The sequence below is a fragment of the Alligator mississippiensis genome, chromosome 1, assembly GCF_030867095.1.
Source record: "Alligator mississippiensis isolate rAllMis1 chromosome 1, rAllMis1, whole genome shotgun sequence".
NCBI lineage: Eukaryota > Metazoa > Chordata > Crocodylia > Alligatoridae > Alligator > Alligator mississippiensis.
The window spans coordinates 466809633-466827855 of NC_081824.1; the positions used below are offsets into that span (position 1 = coordinate 466809633).

The window sequence follows — 18223 nt, forward strand, 5'->3', positions numbered from 1 at the left end:
GAAAGGATGCAAGCTAAATCAGGGGTGGTGTCGGTCCTCCAGTCCCTTCCCACAATCCCCTGGGACAATCTCTTGTTTACTGTGAAAGGATGGAGGCAGCTCACCTTACGGCAGCACAAGGGATGTGGCTCCAGCTGTCTTAGCAACGAGCATCCCGAGTGACGACACGGCATACAAGCGCTCCTAGGAGCCGCTCATTCTGAAAGGAGGACATGCCAGGAACCGCAGAAGTCTTTCGCACGGGGTCCAGCCGGGTTCTCCTGGTAGCCGAGCACTACTAACTCTGGCCTCTCTTCGTTGTGTATAAATCTTAGCGTTCGCTGCTAGCTCCAGCAAGCACGTTTCACCTTCCACGAGTCCAGACTTCATCCTTGTGCACCCACAACAGTAAGTGGCAGAATTCAGGGCTGTTCTTTGCTCCCCTGCCGCAATTGGGCTCTCAGTACCTTGCCCTTACCTGTGAAATGGGTAATCACTTAAGCTCAGCACCGCTCATGATCGCTTGGACTGGAGGCGGGAGACAGACCAGTCAACATATCGCAGCCCAGGTTATTAACAGCCAGAGAGCCATGTTTATTACTTTCAGATGTTTCTATACAGGTGGCATGAACAATCGGGGGGAGGGGAAGGGAAGCACAAATTATGCAGAAAAATCGATTTCCCTCCCAGACGCATCCCTGCCCCCACTGGATCCTGGAGAGAGAAGGAAACTCAGAACATCGGAGAACACAAGAGACGCCCAGGGGTCACGAAGAAAAGATCCAGCAGGTTGGTTACAAGCCACGAGAGGCTGCGCACAGGGGCATGTCTGCCGCCTCTTCGGCCGTGGACACAGAGACGAAAATCCGACGGCTCGAGGGAAAGGAGGAGGTGGTGCCTGAGGGCTTTTCACAAATGCTTTATTGTTGGTACGCCGGAGGAATGGACACCGAACAAGATCCTAACAGAACGAAGCTGGTACAGGGACAAAGAGGGCGCTGAGCACAGCCTCAGGGGAAATCAGTAGATATATATACACACAGTTTCCTTTTCAAATTACAGTACGTGATAAGAGGGCAGAGATCTACTCCTACTCTCAACCGCATGCACTTGACACTCGGGTTCATCAGAATAGCCACGAGCTAAGTGTCCCGCAGGCTGGGGGGCTACACAGGCAGTGTAAACCGTGCTGGGGAATGGCGAACAGCTCAGACCAGGTGGGAGATCCCACCGAGAGAGGCAGCTTGGTGTGCAGAAGAGGGATAGCTGTGGCTCAACAGTGGGGCACCCGGCTCAGGGAGATGGATGGGGTAGGCCATGGCAAGCCCAAGGTCACAATCATCCCTGACAAACCTATGCTCATTTTGGCCTTATGTGAATAAAACACCAAAGTGCCAGATCATCAGGAGTGCTCAGAGCCACCTGAACACAATGGGGAGGGTGTTTAGGGTTCGATGCTTTTGAGAATCTGCAGCCCTCTCCCCCAGAGCTTTTTGATTTGCATTAGAAACAGTGTAAGGCGACAGTGGACCAGAGCAAGAAGCAACGTGCTGATCGCCCCCCTCCCCCCGCCCAGTCAGTCTGTGGGCAGGATTCAGCACGTGCATTGGTTCAATTCTTTCCCACCCCTGAATTCACTTGGTGCTTTCCTCTGATCTCTAAAAGCATCTATTTAAAGCCACAGGAGCGGTGATGTCACCAGAGGACGTGCTCACTGCATGCTCCAATGAACCAGAACAGCCTCAAATGGCAATTCCTGATCCTGCTGCTCTGCTCGGGGGGTGTCAAAAGCATGCAGACTAGCACAGGGACAAGCATTCCCCATCCTGCCAGGATACTGTGCTCCAATGCCACCCTGGGGTGACCCAGAAGGAGGTGAGGGGGCAGATTATTCTGTAATGCCCCAGTTCAACTTTTAGCCCAACTACTGAGGTTCTCAACTTGATGCAGGAGAGGGACAAAGAACTGGGTCAGTTCCCAGGGGCCAAACAGAGAGCAGACAGCAGCAATTTCACTCCCGCTAACACAAGCATCATTGGCAAAACCAGGGGGTTGGCAGGGTTGGCACCCCCGAGCCAACCCCTTAGCTTTCTGAGTTGAGCTCAGCTTTGCAAAGCAAAAGCAAATGCAAACCTGCTGTGGCTAGAGCTCATCTGGGTGCATGTGCCCAGTACGGCATGTGGAGCTTGCTACGGGTCCAGAAAATCAGTAGCAGTGTTAATTGCTGCTGCTTCTGGAGCCATGGCAATTACCACTGCCAATATTCCCCAAACAGGCCATACTTAAAGCAAGTCTGACCTGCTTTGCTGGTCCTCCTGCTAGCAGTTTCCATGGTCACTGCATGCCACTGTGCTCTAGATCTGCACTGTAGCACTTGATTCTTATAAAAGCCGCCCAGAACAGTACAATGGACAGGAACATTTGAGCTGGCTCAGGTCTGATCCCCTTCCATGGTGTCGAAGTGGGTGACCAGGCCAGGTTGAGTGGAAAAGGCAGAGACAAGCCTTGAACAGAACAGCAAGCGTCATACGGCAACGCAATTCAACAAGCAACAAACAACATCAATGGGAGGTTCAGCTTTCATAAAACACCAGTATTTCCAAACGCCAGATTAAAGTGACTGCTGCACATTGTACAAGTGAGCTCCATCGAGCTCTGTATTCTCAGGAACAAAACAAAACTGCACCTTGCTGCAAGAGCAGGATGACTTGTTTAATCGGTCCAGTGATACGGGGACCAACATGTCACTTAGCCTCTTCAATTTGGTTCAAGGAACCTGGGAGTTGGCAAAATTGGTCTTGATTTATTAAAGTTTGACTTTGGAAAAAAAATATTAAATTAACCAGACCCCCTATCTTTTGCTTCCCACAAGCCAATTTTTCCTTTGTTAAATGTTTTATTGATGTTTTATCTAACACTAGTTGGAGAGACAAGGGAGATTGCTTAAGAAAAAATGCAATATAAAAATGGTACTTTTCATCAGCATACCCATCCTCTGATACCTGCTGTTAATACAGGAATTGGAATCTTTGTTGTGAGAGTACAAGACTGCAGGTGAGAGAGATTTCCCTGATCCCCCTCCCCGTTTAATCAGCTTCCCAGCTGAGAGAGCTATTTTCCTTTTGTCACTGTGCAGTATCTTTCCCTGCAGTTTGCATTTTTATCTGATCACAATACACCTCCATTTGTAGTAGTGACGCGTTTACGGCTTATTGCAGAATGTCGCTAAGAAAATCGCAGCAAGGTTTCTTCGTGCCACAGCAGGCTCACAAGAATTCATTGAGTTCTCCCAAATCTTCAAAAAATAATCCACCCCCATGCCACAGTGATGAAGGCAGGAGTCTGTTTTTCATCAGCTTGGTTCAGATGCCAGCGAGGACGTGCACTGCCGCAAGTCAGAGCTTGGAGAGCTCCACAAGAGGCTGGGAAGTATTTATTTTTCATCACTACGGTCAGGATGCAACAACAAACAATACTTCTGGGAGTCAATGGCACAGTGCTTGGAGACAAAGTCACTCGCTTCTCATGTGGTGCCTAAGGGAAGGGCTAAATGGAAAGGATTTTGTCTTCTCAAAAGCTTGAGTGGAGAGGCCAGCACTAGAGGTGAATGTGGGGTTCCCTGACTGTGGCTGCTGTAATCACCCAGGACCAGATTCCACAAGGTATCTGGGCACATGCATGAACCAGACTGTTTGCAAGCTTGCAATCAGGCACAGGCTTCATGAGTCAAGACCTCTGGTCAGCACCCCATGGCAATGGCTTTACTTCCTGCCCTTGCCAAGGACCAGGCAACTATAGCCCTCTGAAGAGAATCTTGCAAGACTGAGCTACAGGCATGGGTGAAAGGAAAGCTTGCTTTTTAGCTGAAACAGATTCCAAGTGATGGGTAACCATGATACTCCCGAGGAGCCAAAGTCAGAATGGACCAGGCTGGGGGGTGTTACTAACCGAGAAGCAGAACTGTGTAGCCAGCACTGGGGGGGAGGGATGCCAAGACAGGGAATTCAAAATTGCTTTTTAGTACCTGAGCCTAAGCAGCTGAAGTATGCAGAAAATGCAGAGCCCAGCTGGAACGGGACAGCCCAGCTTCAAGTCCAGAGATTTTGTGCTCAGATGTGTGCAGGGGGCCCAGTGAGGGCACAGCTAATGAGTCCAGTGCTCACACAGCCAGTGGGAGGAAGGGAGCAGAAGTCCTCCCACGTGCCACTGAGTGCTACCTGCTCTTCGAGCCACCTGCCCTTGCCCTGACCAGCATCTTACAAATGCAAAAGGGTTTATTATGGTTCTCATCCCAGGAAACATTGGCAGCCAGCTATCACAGAGGGCATCAATAGATTTACACTGCTGTGCAGTGTCACTGGAAGAGTGTTTGCCCCCCCCAGCATGAAAGGGTTAAGGATCAATGACCTCTCTTATTAGCCCAAGGATGCCCATGTGACAAAAGGCTCCTGGTACCCCATGTCTATTGCTTCCAAGGGATTTCCGAGAAGAGAAGAATTCAAGCCAATCCAGGCCGCTCTGCACCTGGAAGACAAGTGCTCTGTTCAGCTACTGCATTTACAAAGGAAACACAGAAGCGGATTGATGGTGCTAACGAACATCCAGCAAAGAGCAATTCCCCCACAACACGCTCTGCAGGGCCACACATGCACGCACACATGGCAAACAGCTGCTCAGGCCCCAGCAGCAGAGTGGCAGTGTGATTTAACCCCCAGCCCCAGCTCAGCAGCCCATCCACTGCCCCCTCTGCATCTTCTCCTCCAAAAGGTGCCTAGGGCCCCAGCCTCTACTCAGTTACATGCAATAACAAAGCAGAAACTCCTCAGGCAGAAAACGGGTTTTAGTCTGTCCGTGGCAGATCACAAATTACTGGTCCTGTTTTGCCTTCCCCTATATATAAAGCAGCCCACAGCCACTGCTCCATGAGTGTCTGTCAGAGAATGAGTTACAGAGGCCATTTCCTTCCCCAGAGAACCTAGGAGTGAAATGAAAGTGCAGAGGGAGGCGGGGTCGTCAAGGTCCCACATCCACAGTGCTGCCTGCAGCAGAACTCAAAAGGAAGGGAAACTCAGTCCAAAAGACACCCCCACCCCCATCTTTATCTTAAGACTGGCCTTGGTAAAAGGAAACCCTCAGCTCTTGAAGAAGCTGGCTCTTTACATGCTTAAAAAGGAAACAAAAAACCAAAGCCATCCAAGGGGGCATTTCAGTGATGGCTCCAGAGGAATGTGGGAAGCCTTTGGATTTGATGTGACGCCCTTCAAGGTCTGTCCACATAAAACCAAAGCCATCCCAGGGGGCATTTCAACATGACTGTTCAACAAAGCCTGAGAGTTCATGGAGAGAAGAGAGATGCTGTACCAATTGGGATGTCAGGTCACCTTTCCTTGCAGCAGCAGAGCGCAGCCCACTTCCCAGAGACAGAACACGCCTCGCAAGGTCTTGGGTATGAGCTGCCTCCTGGCAAGGACACTCCTAGCCATTGACACGCTTCGGAGAAACTAGTTCTACAGAATGAATCTCACACCAATTTCTCATCATTGCTGAACTGGGTGGATGGAAAGGGTATGGATACGTCACAGTGGCCTCTGGTGCAGTTTATTTACAACGGAGCTCAGTGCTGGAGAATGTCAGGGTATTAACAGGCAGGAAACACACTGGGAGGGAAAGGAGAGAAGAACAGTAAAGCATTAAATCCCAGACCTCAAGATCCACCCCACCAAAATCACTCACAAGTGAGTGTAAAATGAACACAAAGGATCTATCATGTACACTGGATCTACACAGGAAACATCGCTCTGATATGCAGTGCTCTGTCACTGGTTTTACCCTGCTCTATATAGCTGGCAGCTATGAACTGCTGTAAGTGTAGCAATTTACCCATTTCTCACATCCATCACCCTGGCAAAAAAAAAAAATTGCCTTGCTTTCTTGCAATTCATGGCGGGGAGAAGGAAATGAGATTACTATAAGGAACAGAGCATAAGTTAAAGCTGCTTATTTTGCTTCTTAGACTCTTAATGAGGTGTTTTTGCTAGGGTTGCCTACCAGAGGACACACGCAGCAAATCATGTCCTGCCGTGATTAAGAGCAAACACCAGAGTGGCATTTTGGAGGCATTCTCGGATCAAGTACCTTGAAAGGAGGCAAATGATGGGGCCCAGATACAGTGATGGGGATATGCTTCCTCACTACGCAAGACTTGGTCAGGCTTGTAGCTTCCCTCACCTCCAAAATTAAATGCTCTGTTAGTCCAATTAATAATTTAGTAGATGAAAAGTTGAGACAAAGGAATTTTCACATCCATACAGCACCACCTGTGGTTTAAGCTGTAGGCTGTAGGTTTACATACTGCTTGCAGCGTTACATAAAAGCTCTTGGCCAACTCTTACTTCCCATCACCTCGATCTCAGTCCTCTGCTGTGCCAAAGTGTACACAGAAAAAGCAAGACTTCCAGTAGGGGAAAGGAAGAAGACTGCACAGCCCTAACCCCCATAGATCCTTACCACTGGAATCCACCAATTGGTTCTGTAAACCTGTGCCGGATCAAGAAAGTTGCGACAGCTTCAGCAACCTGAAGGTGGGGGAAAGAAGTCACAATTCAGTCAACTTGAAGCTCTAGCTGTTCCACACACAAGTCACCTGCCAAATCAGGCTTCTTTCTATAAACAGTTTTTCCAACATTTCTGTACAGAACTGCCACACAGAAGAGAAGGGAAATTACTGTATTAGACCACAAAGACAGAGGCACTGACTATACAGCCCTATGCGGTCAAATACAAAGGAAAACAGAACAGTTTTCACCATCTCCTTTGGTGTCAGTAATCCTATGGCATGATTTCTCTCTCCAGCAGGTACAGAGTCAGGCAGAACTGTTAGTTAAATCAGCATGCCTTTAAGCAGCAACTGAGGGCATCAGATTGATGGCAGTAATAATACATGGCCTTTAGTTTGCACTTTAATAATGATGTTTCTTCCAAACATCTCATTGTGAGTGGGAACGGGGCAGACTGGGGTGCACAGAAGTTAAATGAATCAAGGCCATGTGGGAAGGCAGTGGTAGAGGGGAGCTGGGAACTGTGTGCTCTGGCCACTACCCCTCAGCACCATGTAAGCAGGATACCAAAGAGCCACTGTGCTTTGGCAGTATAAAAAAAACCCACAACTGCTGATACTATTTATATCAGCTTCTCCAAAAACACGAACCACCCAGCTTTGATCACCTGACAACCAATGCTAAGAGCAGAAGCCTGCACTGGAGGCGGTGAGGGCTGGGGCGGGGGAAGATAAAAGAGCCAAGGGAGGGGAAAAGCCTATGATCATGTCACACCCTAGCTACTATATACTGTAGTCAGTCCCGCCACCCTTTGGCCTTGACACAGCTACAGCTGTAGTGTAGGTGGGACCTGGGTCTCTAAGAAAAAGTGTCTTTGACCATCTCATCTCTGAAAAGCAGCCAAAAGTGCCACGTGAATAAGCAGGCTCCCTGGCAGTTATGGTGTAGCCTTGAAAATCTATGCAAGTGATTCTCAACTGGTGTTTCTCAAGATCCCTGTAAGGGTGCCGCAGTGTCTGGCCCATGTGTGAGGTAAGCCCCCTCCTTCCTGTATCCAGCGCTGCGCACCTGCCCCAGCCTCCTGCAAACCAGAGGCACCCATGGCTACTCCTCTGGGGACTCACCCTCCTAGGACTCCTAACTGCATGTTCAGCCGTGGGTGGGGGCAGACAGGGCCATGTCTTTCAGCCTGGCTCATCCCATGCTCCTGGGGCCAGAGGAAAGGGACACAGAGGTAGATGGCTCCACATACCAGCTGACAATATCCAGAGGAGCAACTTCAGTAGCAGGTGCCACCTTTGTGCCCTCAGGCCAGGGGAAGGCACAGGGTGGAGAGAGTGGGGCAAAGCAGAGTGAGGTACTGCCCCACCACCTTCACCTGACATCAGCCAGATCAGTAGTTCTCAACATTTTTAGCCTCAAAGTTGCTCCCATAAATTTTCTGAATTCAGATTCCAGTGCAGTGATTCTCAACCATAGCACTGCTAAATTCAGAAGAGTTGTGGAGAGTGCCTAGAGGCTGAGGAGCAATGATCCAAGTAACAGGAAGTCAGCTGCATAAAAGCAACAGACCCCTTTTGCACCAAACTAGAACGTGCCAGAGCCCAGATGGCTTGCAGGGCTTTGGAGCTCACCTTGTCCGGAGCATCCTCATGGACTGCATGGCCACACTGGGGGAGAACTTGCATCTGAAACTTTCCTACAGAACAAAGAAAGTCAGGGGAGCTGCTTTTAACTAGACTCATTCCTCACTAGCAGCAACTGGGGTAGATGCTACATGGGAATACAGAAGCCCATATAAATCCCATGCTGGGAATGAAAACACTCTATGTTTTTATGAATGTTCCATCTATATAGTTAAATACTTTATAACTAAGCCTCGCTGTGTGCATCTAGCTGCTGGGGGAAGTTGCATTTGACATCAGATGTCGAACAGCAAGATGTACAGAGTGGGCAGTTTCACCATGGGGCAAGAACTGGCTTCTTCATTCATGGATCCTGCATGATCAAACTAAAACGCTCTCCAGGGAGCAGGAAGGTAACTAATCATCTCTGAGCACTTTGAATTGAAGGTGGTTCCACCTTCCTAGGAGGAAGGCGACCGTCAGACCTACCATGCCATGATCTTCCAGTACCAGAGTTCCAAAGAAGCCAGTGATTGGGGACTTGAGCTGACAGTCAACCATGACTTGACATTTCGTCAGCACCAGAGAAGGAGAGGATTAGTTTCAATTGGTATCAAGTAGGAGCAATGGGATGACACATAAGAATCAGCAAAAGCTTCCTAATGGCAGGATGTAGCACTCATTTTGTGATCTAAGACTGGGGATGAAACCTCATCATTTGAAACATTTAAAAGCTGAGCAAAAGAGACAGCCCTGCCAGAGAACCAGAGAGATCTCAGCTCCTTTGTCTCCCATTAGCATGCAATCACTAGGGACTGCACTGGTACTCTGGGGGTTAATTAAGTTCGTTAATACTCATTTGTCTCAATACAGACTGCTCCCGTTGAGGATCGTTCCAGACACCCTCCCTAACGTTTTCAGCCACAGCAACAAGCAATCATCCAAAAAAGCATTACAGCACTGCTCAGTATTTACCTTGCATCTGTCCAATTGTTAGGTCTTTATCCAGCCTGTCAACGCCTGGAATAAAACAAACAAATGCTTTGGGCAGAAGCCAGGGAAAGCATGTCTAGTCAGGCTCTAAGGTTTTGCAAAGGGTGTTTGGTGTGAAAAATGGGATGGAAACAGCATGCTGGCACCCACTGGAACACTTTACTGCTTAGTAGGATAGATAGTAAAGGGACAGGAGAGGATCCATGCTGGAGACTGAGGGATCATTCATTCACCCTTCCAGCCGTACCTCTAAAAAGGGCACCTAACATGGTTGGATTCAGTCTTCCCTATCCCAGGCCACTGAGTGTGGACTCTTTCACTTTTGGGTCACAAGTTTGAATCCAGCCCTGATCTACAGTAAAAAAAGATACTAGTACTGGGCCCTGGGCAACAAGCTGTGCTTCAGTCCTGTTCTGAAACATTACCTTAAACATACAACCAAACCACCTTCCTGGAGGCCAGAGCATCTGGTATAAATAAGTCTCCCCTTGTACGTTGTAAAAAGAGAAACAAAAGGTCTCAATGGACTTTTCCAAGGTCTCTCCAGGAATGTAGAGGCAAGAATAGAAGCTAGGCCAACTACCCCAGGCCAGAGTTTTACCTACAGGTTCACCCTCCTCTCCTCTAAACAGCTGAACGCAGCCACAGGGAATGATTACTTCAAACCACGGCTGTCCATACTTCCAGAGGGGCTGGGGACCCAAATCCCCTCCCCACACCAGGAGCCCAGAGGCTGCAAGTTAACACCTCACAGGCTGCATGCCAGCAGGACAGCCCTGTTTTAAACCACATTTCAAATAAAGCAGCTCTCACTCACTTGAAAGAGGGAGGCACCTACCTGCTAAAAGCAACAGCTTTGGAGTAGGACAACCGAGGAAGAGGTTAGATAATCCCCTAAACCACCCATCCCAGTACTTTTCTGTTTTCGACAGTTCAATTCGCCATGTGTACGGGTGCTCCTTCTTAGTCTGCAGGGGAAACGCAAAGAGCTCAGTGTTAGCATTCCACTGACAGCAACCTGTGCAGAATAAATGTAGCTGAGTGCCCTCTAGGGAAAAAAAAAAGTGAGCACTGAGACAAATGCTGACAGCTAACATTGGCTTGTCCACCACAAGTGAGGCTAATGGGACAGCATCACCAACTGGCCTCTCTCATTCCTAAGCATGCTTCCTCCACAACACAGCTGCAGCATGTTAACTGGGGAAACGAGCAAGAAGTCCGTGCATGTTGCCTCTAACGCAGAAAGCAAGGGGAGCCTGGAGCTTCCAGGGCTGTTTTGTCCTAGAAAAGAGATACACACGCAGAACTCTGGGACCTGTCCCTCAACAAAGCCTGGGCGAGATACGGGCACCTGGTGCAAAGCTGTAATACGCTGTAAAATGGTTTCACCCAATGGACTAGGATGATTAGATCATGGTGGTCCAAATTCCCCTGTGAGGAACAGCGAGGCCTTTATAAGATGCAGAAACACAGTTGAGACAAAGCATGAGCAACTCTTTAAAACAGGTTGTTAGGAACCTTCCTCCTTCAGGAGAGAAGTCCTCTTCTGGACCAAGCCCATGAATATCTGGAAATACCATCAAGGGATAACTCAAGGTGTAATCAACTGCACAAGAGCAAGACAAAGTAAAAGCCCTGGTACAAGCCAAAATGTCACTGCAGTTGCTTCTGTTTACAGTAAGGCTAGTTACTCTTTTGGGGATAACTTCTATATGTCCCCCTGGAGGGCACGCTCTTGGCTGACCCCCATGGCTGTCTTCTTGCTCCCTATAGTCTCCAGATATCCTTAAGATGGAGACAAACAAAGATGTGAATTATATTCAAGTATAAAGAGAGAAATGCCTACCTCTGTGTCATCTTCCTTCTTCCGTTTATTAACAGATCCTCCTCCTTCCTCATCTTCCTCTTCCTCCTCCTCTATTATCCCCTCCACTATGGTTTTGGGGCCCTCGGGACTGGCAGCCCCTTCACACCTGGTAAAACAGGAGCAGAAACTGAGCATTTTTCTGTTTTGAAAAAGACTAAGGATTTTAAGAGAAATGAGCCACACCAGTAAGATACAGAAAATACACCACTGAGAGCTCCAGGGGACATGGCTGACCTGAGAATCAGTCAGGTAAAGATGGGGGTAGGGGTCAAGTCATGCAAGCAAAATCAGCTTCCTTATAACACAGTGGGATAAAAAAAAACAAAAAACACTGGACACATCTAATTCCTTTTGTAAGCATCATTGGTTACAACGCAGAAAACAGATTAATCGCTACCAACCCCCCCCCCCCATATCCAGAAAGCAACAGACAAGCATTTCACAGTACAGACCAGCAGTAAAATGGGAAGTAAAAAGGCTACACTTATTTGAATTGGCAGAAAGAATTCAGAGGTTAAATTTCTGAAGGGGTGTCCAAATAACAGTGTTTGTTTAAACATAGCTTTGCATGAGTAAATGGCTCTGCCCTGGTAACATGCCAAAAGCAAATATGCCACAAGCACAAACAGTAGCTAGAATAATTTTTTTAAATATTCTCGATGGGTAATAACATTTTATCAGAATGGATTTCTGGCTAGAACTCTACTAAACTGTCGTGGGATCTTTGATGGCTGTGAATTGTTTAGTGTTCCTATCACTACTAACTAGAGCCTGCTGTGTCAAAAGGAGAAGCTGGCATTTACTAAAATAAAGATAAGTCATTTTTCAGCATATTTATAGCCTGTTATAAAGTTGAGATCATAACAAAAAAAGAAAAACAATCCTTCAGGTTTTCTTAAGGCAGAACCTACTGTTTGACTTGGCCAACCATAGAAACTCTAGCAGATTCGAGATTTCTGATCTGTCCACTTTTCACACTAAGAAAAAGAAGCGAAAAAAGTTACCATGCATCAGGTGCTAAATGTGGTGTAACATTATTATGCATCAGTCTATCACCACACCCAGTAATACAAGAAACAGCCCAGATAATTTCTCCAGTTCACCCCACCAGCAATCCTTTTGAATGTTGCCCATGGGGCTAGAGTTAAGGCATAAAATCAGCTATCTACTTTTACAATTCACATATCACTGTGATAGAAGCACCTCACAAACATAAATTAATTCACCTTCACACATTGTCTCAGAAGGTAGGGAAATATTATTATACCCACTTTATAGAGGGGCGTACTGTGCTGGTAGTCGGGCAGAAAACCCAGGTCTCCTGAGTGAGAAGACATTGGATTGGAGCTTAGAAGACCACCCCTTCCCTTCAAGAGCAGCTGCAGAACTGACAGCAGAATAAAGAGGAGGTCTGAACACAACCAGGCACATTACCTCCATTCAATTGCGTTCTCAAGCGACTTGAATGTTTTGGGACGACTCCTCAAGAAATTCTGCATGCTGTTCAGCGCGTCCATGGCTGTGCCTAAAAACAAGTACATCTTCATTTCAAGTAAACAGACTGTTTGAGAACATCCTTTCAAGGGTTCTCAAAAGCCCTTTTATGACACAGAGTCAATTGTGGGTAGGAGGGTGCTGTGACAAATGTGAGGATTTATGATAACTTAAGACCATTCATCTTGCATTTCCAGGCTATGCACAACTGCTCTACACCATCTTTCACATATCTAGTTTCCAGTTCAGGAAACTTCTTAGTTGGTTTCCCTCATCCCCATTCTTAATAGGCCACATACATAATAACTCTAGAAGCAGAATCTCTGTTAGCTTTAAAAGCATCAGTTCATGTCTTTAGCTGCTGCCATTAGGAGGTTAACATGTCATACTGACTGGGTCTAATATCCCAGGCCCTGAACAGTAATGATAATGCAATGACAGGGTATTCTGATTTCTACCTACCCATGATCCAGCTTCAAGAATGGATGTTACAATGCAATCACAACAAATAAAATCAAATGGAAAAATTCCACCTATAAAAACTAAAAAGAGAGGAGTAGGCTATAGTAATTATTTAAAACTTAAGATGGATAGCCACTGGAGAGAAGAAAAACCCTTCATATCCTTAACAAGACAAGGTTTTTTACACTCACTGATGCAGTTAAGGAAAGAAGACAGACCACTGCAGAAGACACTGCCTAAGGGTATGCAAACTTACCTTCCACTACATCAATCATGCAAAGGCCCAATAAACTTGGCACCAAATTGGATGCTGCTGTGTGAACGGCAATGGCTCCGCCCATGCTGTGCCCAATTAGCATGACTGGAGGAGGCAGATCTCCATACATAGCTTCCACCACATTTCCAATATCTCTAGAAAAATAAGAGAAAAAGAACATCGCTTTTTTTTTTCCTCTGATACATTTCTGAGGCAGATTTGTAGCAGAAGTACAGGAATGGAACGGAAAAATGCCACCTAAAAACCCTTACTCTGAACCCTGTTTTCATAGTCTGTTTTTTTCCCCTCGGTGATATTCTTTGTACGCTACTCTTTTACTTTTTGGTTTGATCGTCTAATCCAACGTTAATTGAGACAGAAGCCTGCTATCTTATCATGCACGCTTTCGATTCAGACACCGTATGGGAGGGGGGGCAATCACTCAAGCACAAGCTTAAGAGTGAACTCACTGTTTTCCTTAATAACCAAGGGCCTGCCTAAATGCCCTGACAGGTGACAGTAGACTAAACCATTCAGTTCCAAGGGTTTGAAACACAAAAGGACCCAGCAAGGGAAACATGATGCATTTTCCTGCATAAAAGAATAAAACAGGGTCAGAAAGAGGGCACTCTGCTCAGAACCTCAATCAATGAGACAATCTAACCCTGACCTCAGGGCCGACAGATTGGGAATGCAGGAAACAGGCAAAAAATTATTTCTTTCTGGAGTGTAGGCTGTTTGGGACAGGCACACTGGCTTTATACCACTCCCAGAAAATACCTAGTACACTGTCTTAGGCCCCTGGCAGACATTAAAATAATGATGCAATTGGGATCAGAAGACTTTTATGCCCCATCCCTAAAACTGCATGTCCTGACATGCCACATAAGTATGGCAAGACATGCAAATGTTTGGGATGGGGCATAAAATGCTTCAGATCCCAATGGTGCGACTGCCAGGGTCAGACTGGGACCTTGGGCTGCCTCTGGCCTAATCCCATGGATCAGGCCAGGGGCAACTGTGATCCAGACCCTGGGGCTAGCTCGTGCCCAATCCTGAAGCTCAGCTGGGCAGCAAGATCAGGCACAGAGCACCCACTCCCCAGAGATCAGGCTGGCAACAGTCCCATGACCCAGGGCTGTCTTGGCCTGATGCTGACAGCTGGCCGATTGTCAGCATCAGCATTGAACAGCCTTAGGTCCGGTTCTAGACCTGAGGTTGTCCTGACCCAGCGTGAACAATCAGTTGATTGTCAGCATTGGCTAAGGTAGCCCACATCTAGGACACCACGTACCATGTATTCAATTAAAGGCACCATACAAGCCATCCACAAATATGTTCTACATTTTAATGTGGAACATCTTCGGATCATAGGAAAGTAGGGCTGAAAGATACCTCACCAGGTCATCTAGCCCAACCCCCTGCTCAAGGTAGGATCAGCCTTCTTTGACTAAACCACCCCAGGCAAGTGTCTGTCCAACTTGGTCTAGAAAGTTTCCAAGGATGGAGATTCCACAGCTCCTCTAGTCAACCTGCTCCAATACTTCACTACCCTCAAAGTCAGAAAGTTCCTCCTAATTTCCAATCTTCATTTCCCCTGCTACATCTGGAAACCACTACTCCCTAGTCCTGTCCCTTATGCTACGGAGAAAAACCCATCCCCAACCTCTCTGTCATCACCCTTCAGGTATCTGAAAACTGTGATCAAATTCCCTCTCATTCTTCTCCTCTACAAACGAAGTAATCCAAGTTCTTTCAAACTTTCTTCGTAAGTCTTGCCTTCCAAGCCCCCAAGACATTTGTACTGCTCTGTGCCGGACTTTTTCCAAACTGTCTACATTCTTCTTGAAATGTGGGTGGTTTGTGATTTTATTGGGTCAAAAATTCTCTGAATGCATGTCCTGTTGCAATGCATGGCTTAATTAACACATTAATGGTGCTATAAATGTGACATCTGCAAAGGCCCTTTATCAACATTCTTACACTGTACTTGTCACTGTAGTTATGCGAGTCCCTGCAAGTGCAATACAATAATATTACTGTATATTATAATATTATTATTTATTATTCAATCAATAATAAATTATTGTTCACAAGAACAGCAAAGAATTTCTTGGACACTACAATTCAAATAAAAGCAGTGAAAAGTGGCCATCTTGGCTGAAAGTATTTGCCAGAGGATCTGGAAGTCCAGTTGCATCTAATGCATAAAATACCAACAAGCAAGACTGATTTATTAGTCTTCTCTCCATGTCCACCACTGATGCTGATTTAAGGTATGAACAAAAAGTTATTTAAGGATTATGAAACAGAAAAGCTGGCACTGAAATTTAAAAGGTGAATGCAGATAGCTTTCCAATCCATTTCTAGGAGACGAGGCATGTTTAAAACTAAAGGAGAAGCCTATTTGTTTCTATGTAAGCGCTGCTCCAGATCTGAAAAATGATCACTACATATGGCATCTCCTCAGGACACTAGCACACACCTCAGGAGCTGATGAGTTATAAGCAGCAGCAATAAGGTGAACAATAAGTCAACACATATTTCACAGATGGCCTCCTTAGAACAAACCGTGAGAGACAAGACAGACAGTTACAATGTCCTTCAGCAGTAGTTAGGAGAATCTCTCCCCACTAAACGTGGGTATTATACAGTATTTTAAGGGGTAGGAAATTGCTTTTCTTATAGCTTATCCAAAGATGGGTTTGCATTCAAAAGCAAGTCACTACAGTTTGATTAAGCAGCTTTCTCTGTGCCTGTAAGTATCATTTTCTGTATTTTATATTTTCTTGATGCAATGGTTCTGGATAGGCCATGAGTCACACTCAACCTTCACCCAAGGGAAAGAAAACCAACCCGCATTACGATGAATCAAAAAGCGTTATTCAAAGTGACAAGTGTTTTTCTCTTTAGTTTAAGTTATGCACAGTACACCCAGACAGTATATAAAGTAGGGCAATATAAAAGCAAGATCTTTAGCTGATATAACTCAGCATTTTGTGTGTTTTTAATGGAAAGAGATGGAAAAAATGTTAATAAGTAAACAACAATACCAAATTGCTGATTAGCTTTAACTGAGGGAGCCTGTAAACTAATTAGACAACTGCTAATATAAGCCTATTGCACTGCAAATCTTACACATTAATAACTTTTAAGCCACCCAAGGACTTTTCAGAGCCGCAAGATCTATAAAACACATCAAATCTGAAGTATCCATTGTCAACTGCTGGAGTTATGAATACAATGTCTGGCCAAACTGTTTTTACTTAAACCTTCTAAAACGGAAGAGGTAGAAACATCTAAAAGAGGGATAAATTAGAATGCAATGCAAAACTGCATTTAAATTCTAGGCCTTCCTTATGCGACTGCAGCAAAACAGCTCTTCATAAAAGAGAAATCAAAGGTGGATAAAAACTAGATGAGACAGAGCAAAAAAAGAGGAAAGCAAAGATTTGGGAGAAGCCAATAAGCAAAAGGCTACAATAAATATGTGATTTTCCATACTTTGCCATTGTTTCTGCAGACAGGTCTTCAGGATTCCGGACTTTGGTTTCGCCTGCAAAACAAAACCAACAAAAAGATAAAGAGATGTGATTTACAAACCAACCAGCCAACCTTCAGCCTCCTCAGAACTTACTGAAACAGCAGGGTAAAGTTTAAAGCTTTTCTGTATATATTAGCCAGGTAAACTAATAGCATTTTATATTACCTCTTCAGAGTCAACGTGGATAGTTCCATGAACCCTAATACTTTAAGTTAGGGAAATAGCAACTTTTACCCATGTGAAGGCCATCTATTAGCAACTGATTTTACGACTGTGGAAACACTCTAGTTCCATATGCTGTGAATTGTTCACAAACATCTCCCACCCCACCAGGAAATATCAGACCCTGATGATCACAGTGTGCACAAAGAATCAGACAAGAGCACTGCTTGCAGGGCCATGGCATCTCCATGCCTACATGAGGCATGACATCAGTTCCTAGATTTCTTACTGAACCTGTTTTTGGGGTCCAGTCAGTCCCCCCCCCCCAATCTGCCCTAGCCATGTTTGCATGATGATTTTTCAAGCAACCATTAATTTGACAGAGATGGAGGAGAGGAAATTAATCTGTTTTAATGTAAATGCAAATATAAAAACAAAATAAATAAAAACATACTGGAACACAAATTTGATTTTTATTTTGAACTAACTTACCATGACCTCTGAGATCTAAAGCCACAATCCTACACTGAATCCTGTTAATGATCGCAGACTGCAAGAAGGGACAAAGATTATAAATTGCAAGATTATAACTGGGACAAAGATTATAAGTGACACCTCATTGAGAAACAAAATCTTCAAAAACATTAAATAATTTAAACACAAGAGAAGCAAAGATGGGGTGATAAAAAAAATTCAGTGTCAGTAAAATTCCTGAAACAGGCTTGGACAAGCTACAGCGAGACAATGGAGGGGAAAAATGAAGCACCAATATTTGGTAGAAGCGCTTCCGATGTTAGCAAAACTACCAGTTTGAGGGGGGGTTTTTTCTTTTTTTAACATCACTCAATAGATCATCGACAGCAGCACTACACTGCAAACTGGACAAACAAGAAATCATGTCTCCCAGTAGACCTTGTTTTCAGATCCGTAACAAGAGCTTAAAACACAATAATAGCATGAGGCACACCCTTCTCCTTGCAAAACCACTACTGGTTCCAAAATTAGCTTCAGCTTCACAGTAGGTAAAAAGATGTAACAGCTGCTTTGCAGCAGAGTCACTTCACTTTAAAAGAATGGAATTTTACAGTAATGCTGAAATCCACAAAATTATGTCCCCCCTCACCCCTCCCTTTTCGAATAGTAACAAACAATGATGCTTTTTAAAGCAACTCCAGACTGCAATAAGATTATGTCTCATTACTTGTTCCTGACGTCTATATTTACATAAGTTATTTCAGGCATCATGGTGATTAAGCAGCGTTCTGTGCTGAAAAGAAAGCATTT

At 45.5% G+C, this 18223-nt stretch overlaps 1 protein-coding gene across 2 annotated transcripts in view; it reads right to left on the reverse strand.

Annotated features, from left to right (window-relative positions):
- Positions 1 to 544: 544 nt before the first annotated feature.
- PPME1 (protein phosphatase methylesterase 1) overlaps positions 545 to 18223 on the reverse strand; it is a 44811-nt gene continuing 27132 nt past the window's right edge. Inside the window, exons 4-14 of one of the 2 annotated variants that reach the window (XM_059722395.1) lie at positions 17432 to 17489; positions 16738 to 16789; positions 13234 to 13388; positions 12456 to 12546; positions 11933 to 11998; positions 11001 to 11127; positions 9993 to 10122; positions 9137 to 9181; positions 8171 to 8235; positions 6487 to 6554; positions 545 to 5636 (exon numbers count right to left, since the gene is read on the reverse strand). In XM_059722395.1, the coding sequence (XP_059578378.1) occupies positions 5618 to 5636; positions 6487 to 6554; positions 8171 to 8235; positions 9137 to 9181; positions 9993 to 10122; positions 11001 to 11127; positions 11933 to 11998; positions 12456 to 12546; positions 13234 to 13388; positions 16738 to 16789; positions 17432 to 17489 (876 nt within the window). In that variant the 3' untranslated portion in view covers positions 545 to 5617. Of the gene's footprint in view, positions 5637 to 6486; positions 6555 to 7641; positions 7744 to 8170; positions 8236 to 9136; positions 9182 to 9992; positions 10123 to 11000; positions 11128 to 11932; positions 11999 to 12455; positions 12547 to 13233; positions 13389 to 16737; positions 16790 to 17431; positions 17490 to 18223 lie in introns of those variants that run through there. The other variant, XM_059722400.1, reaches the window with a different exon arrangement.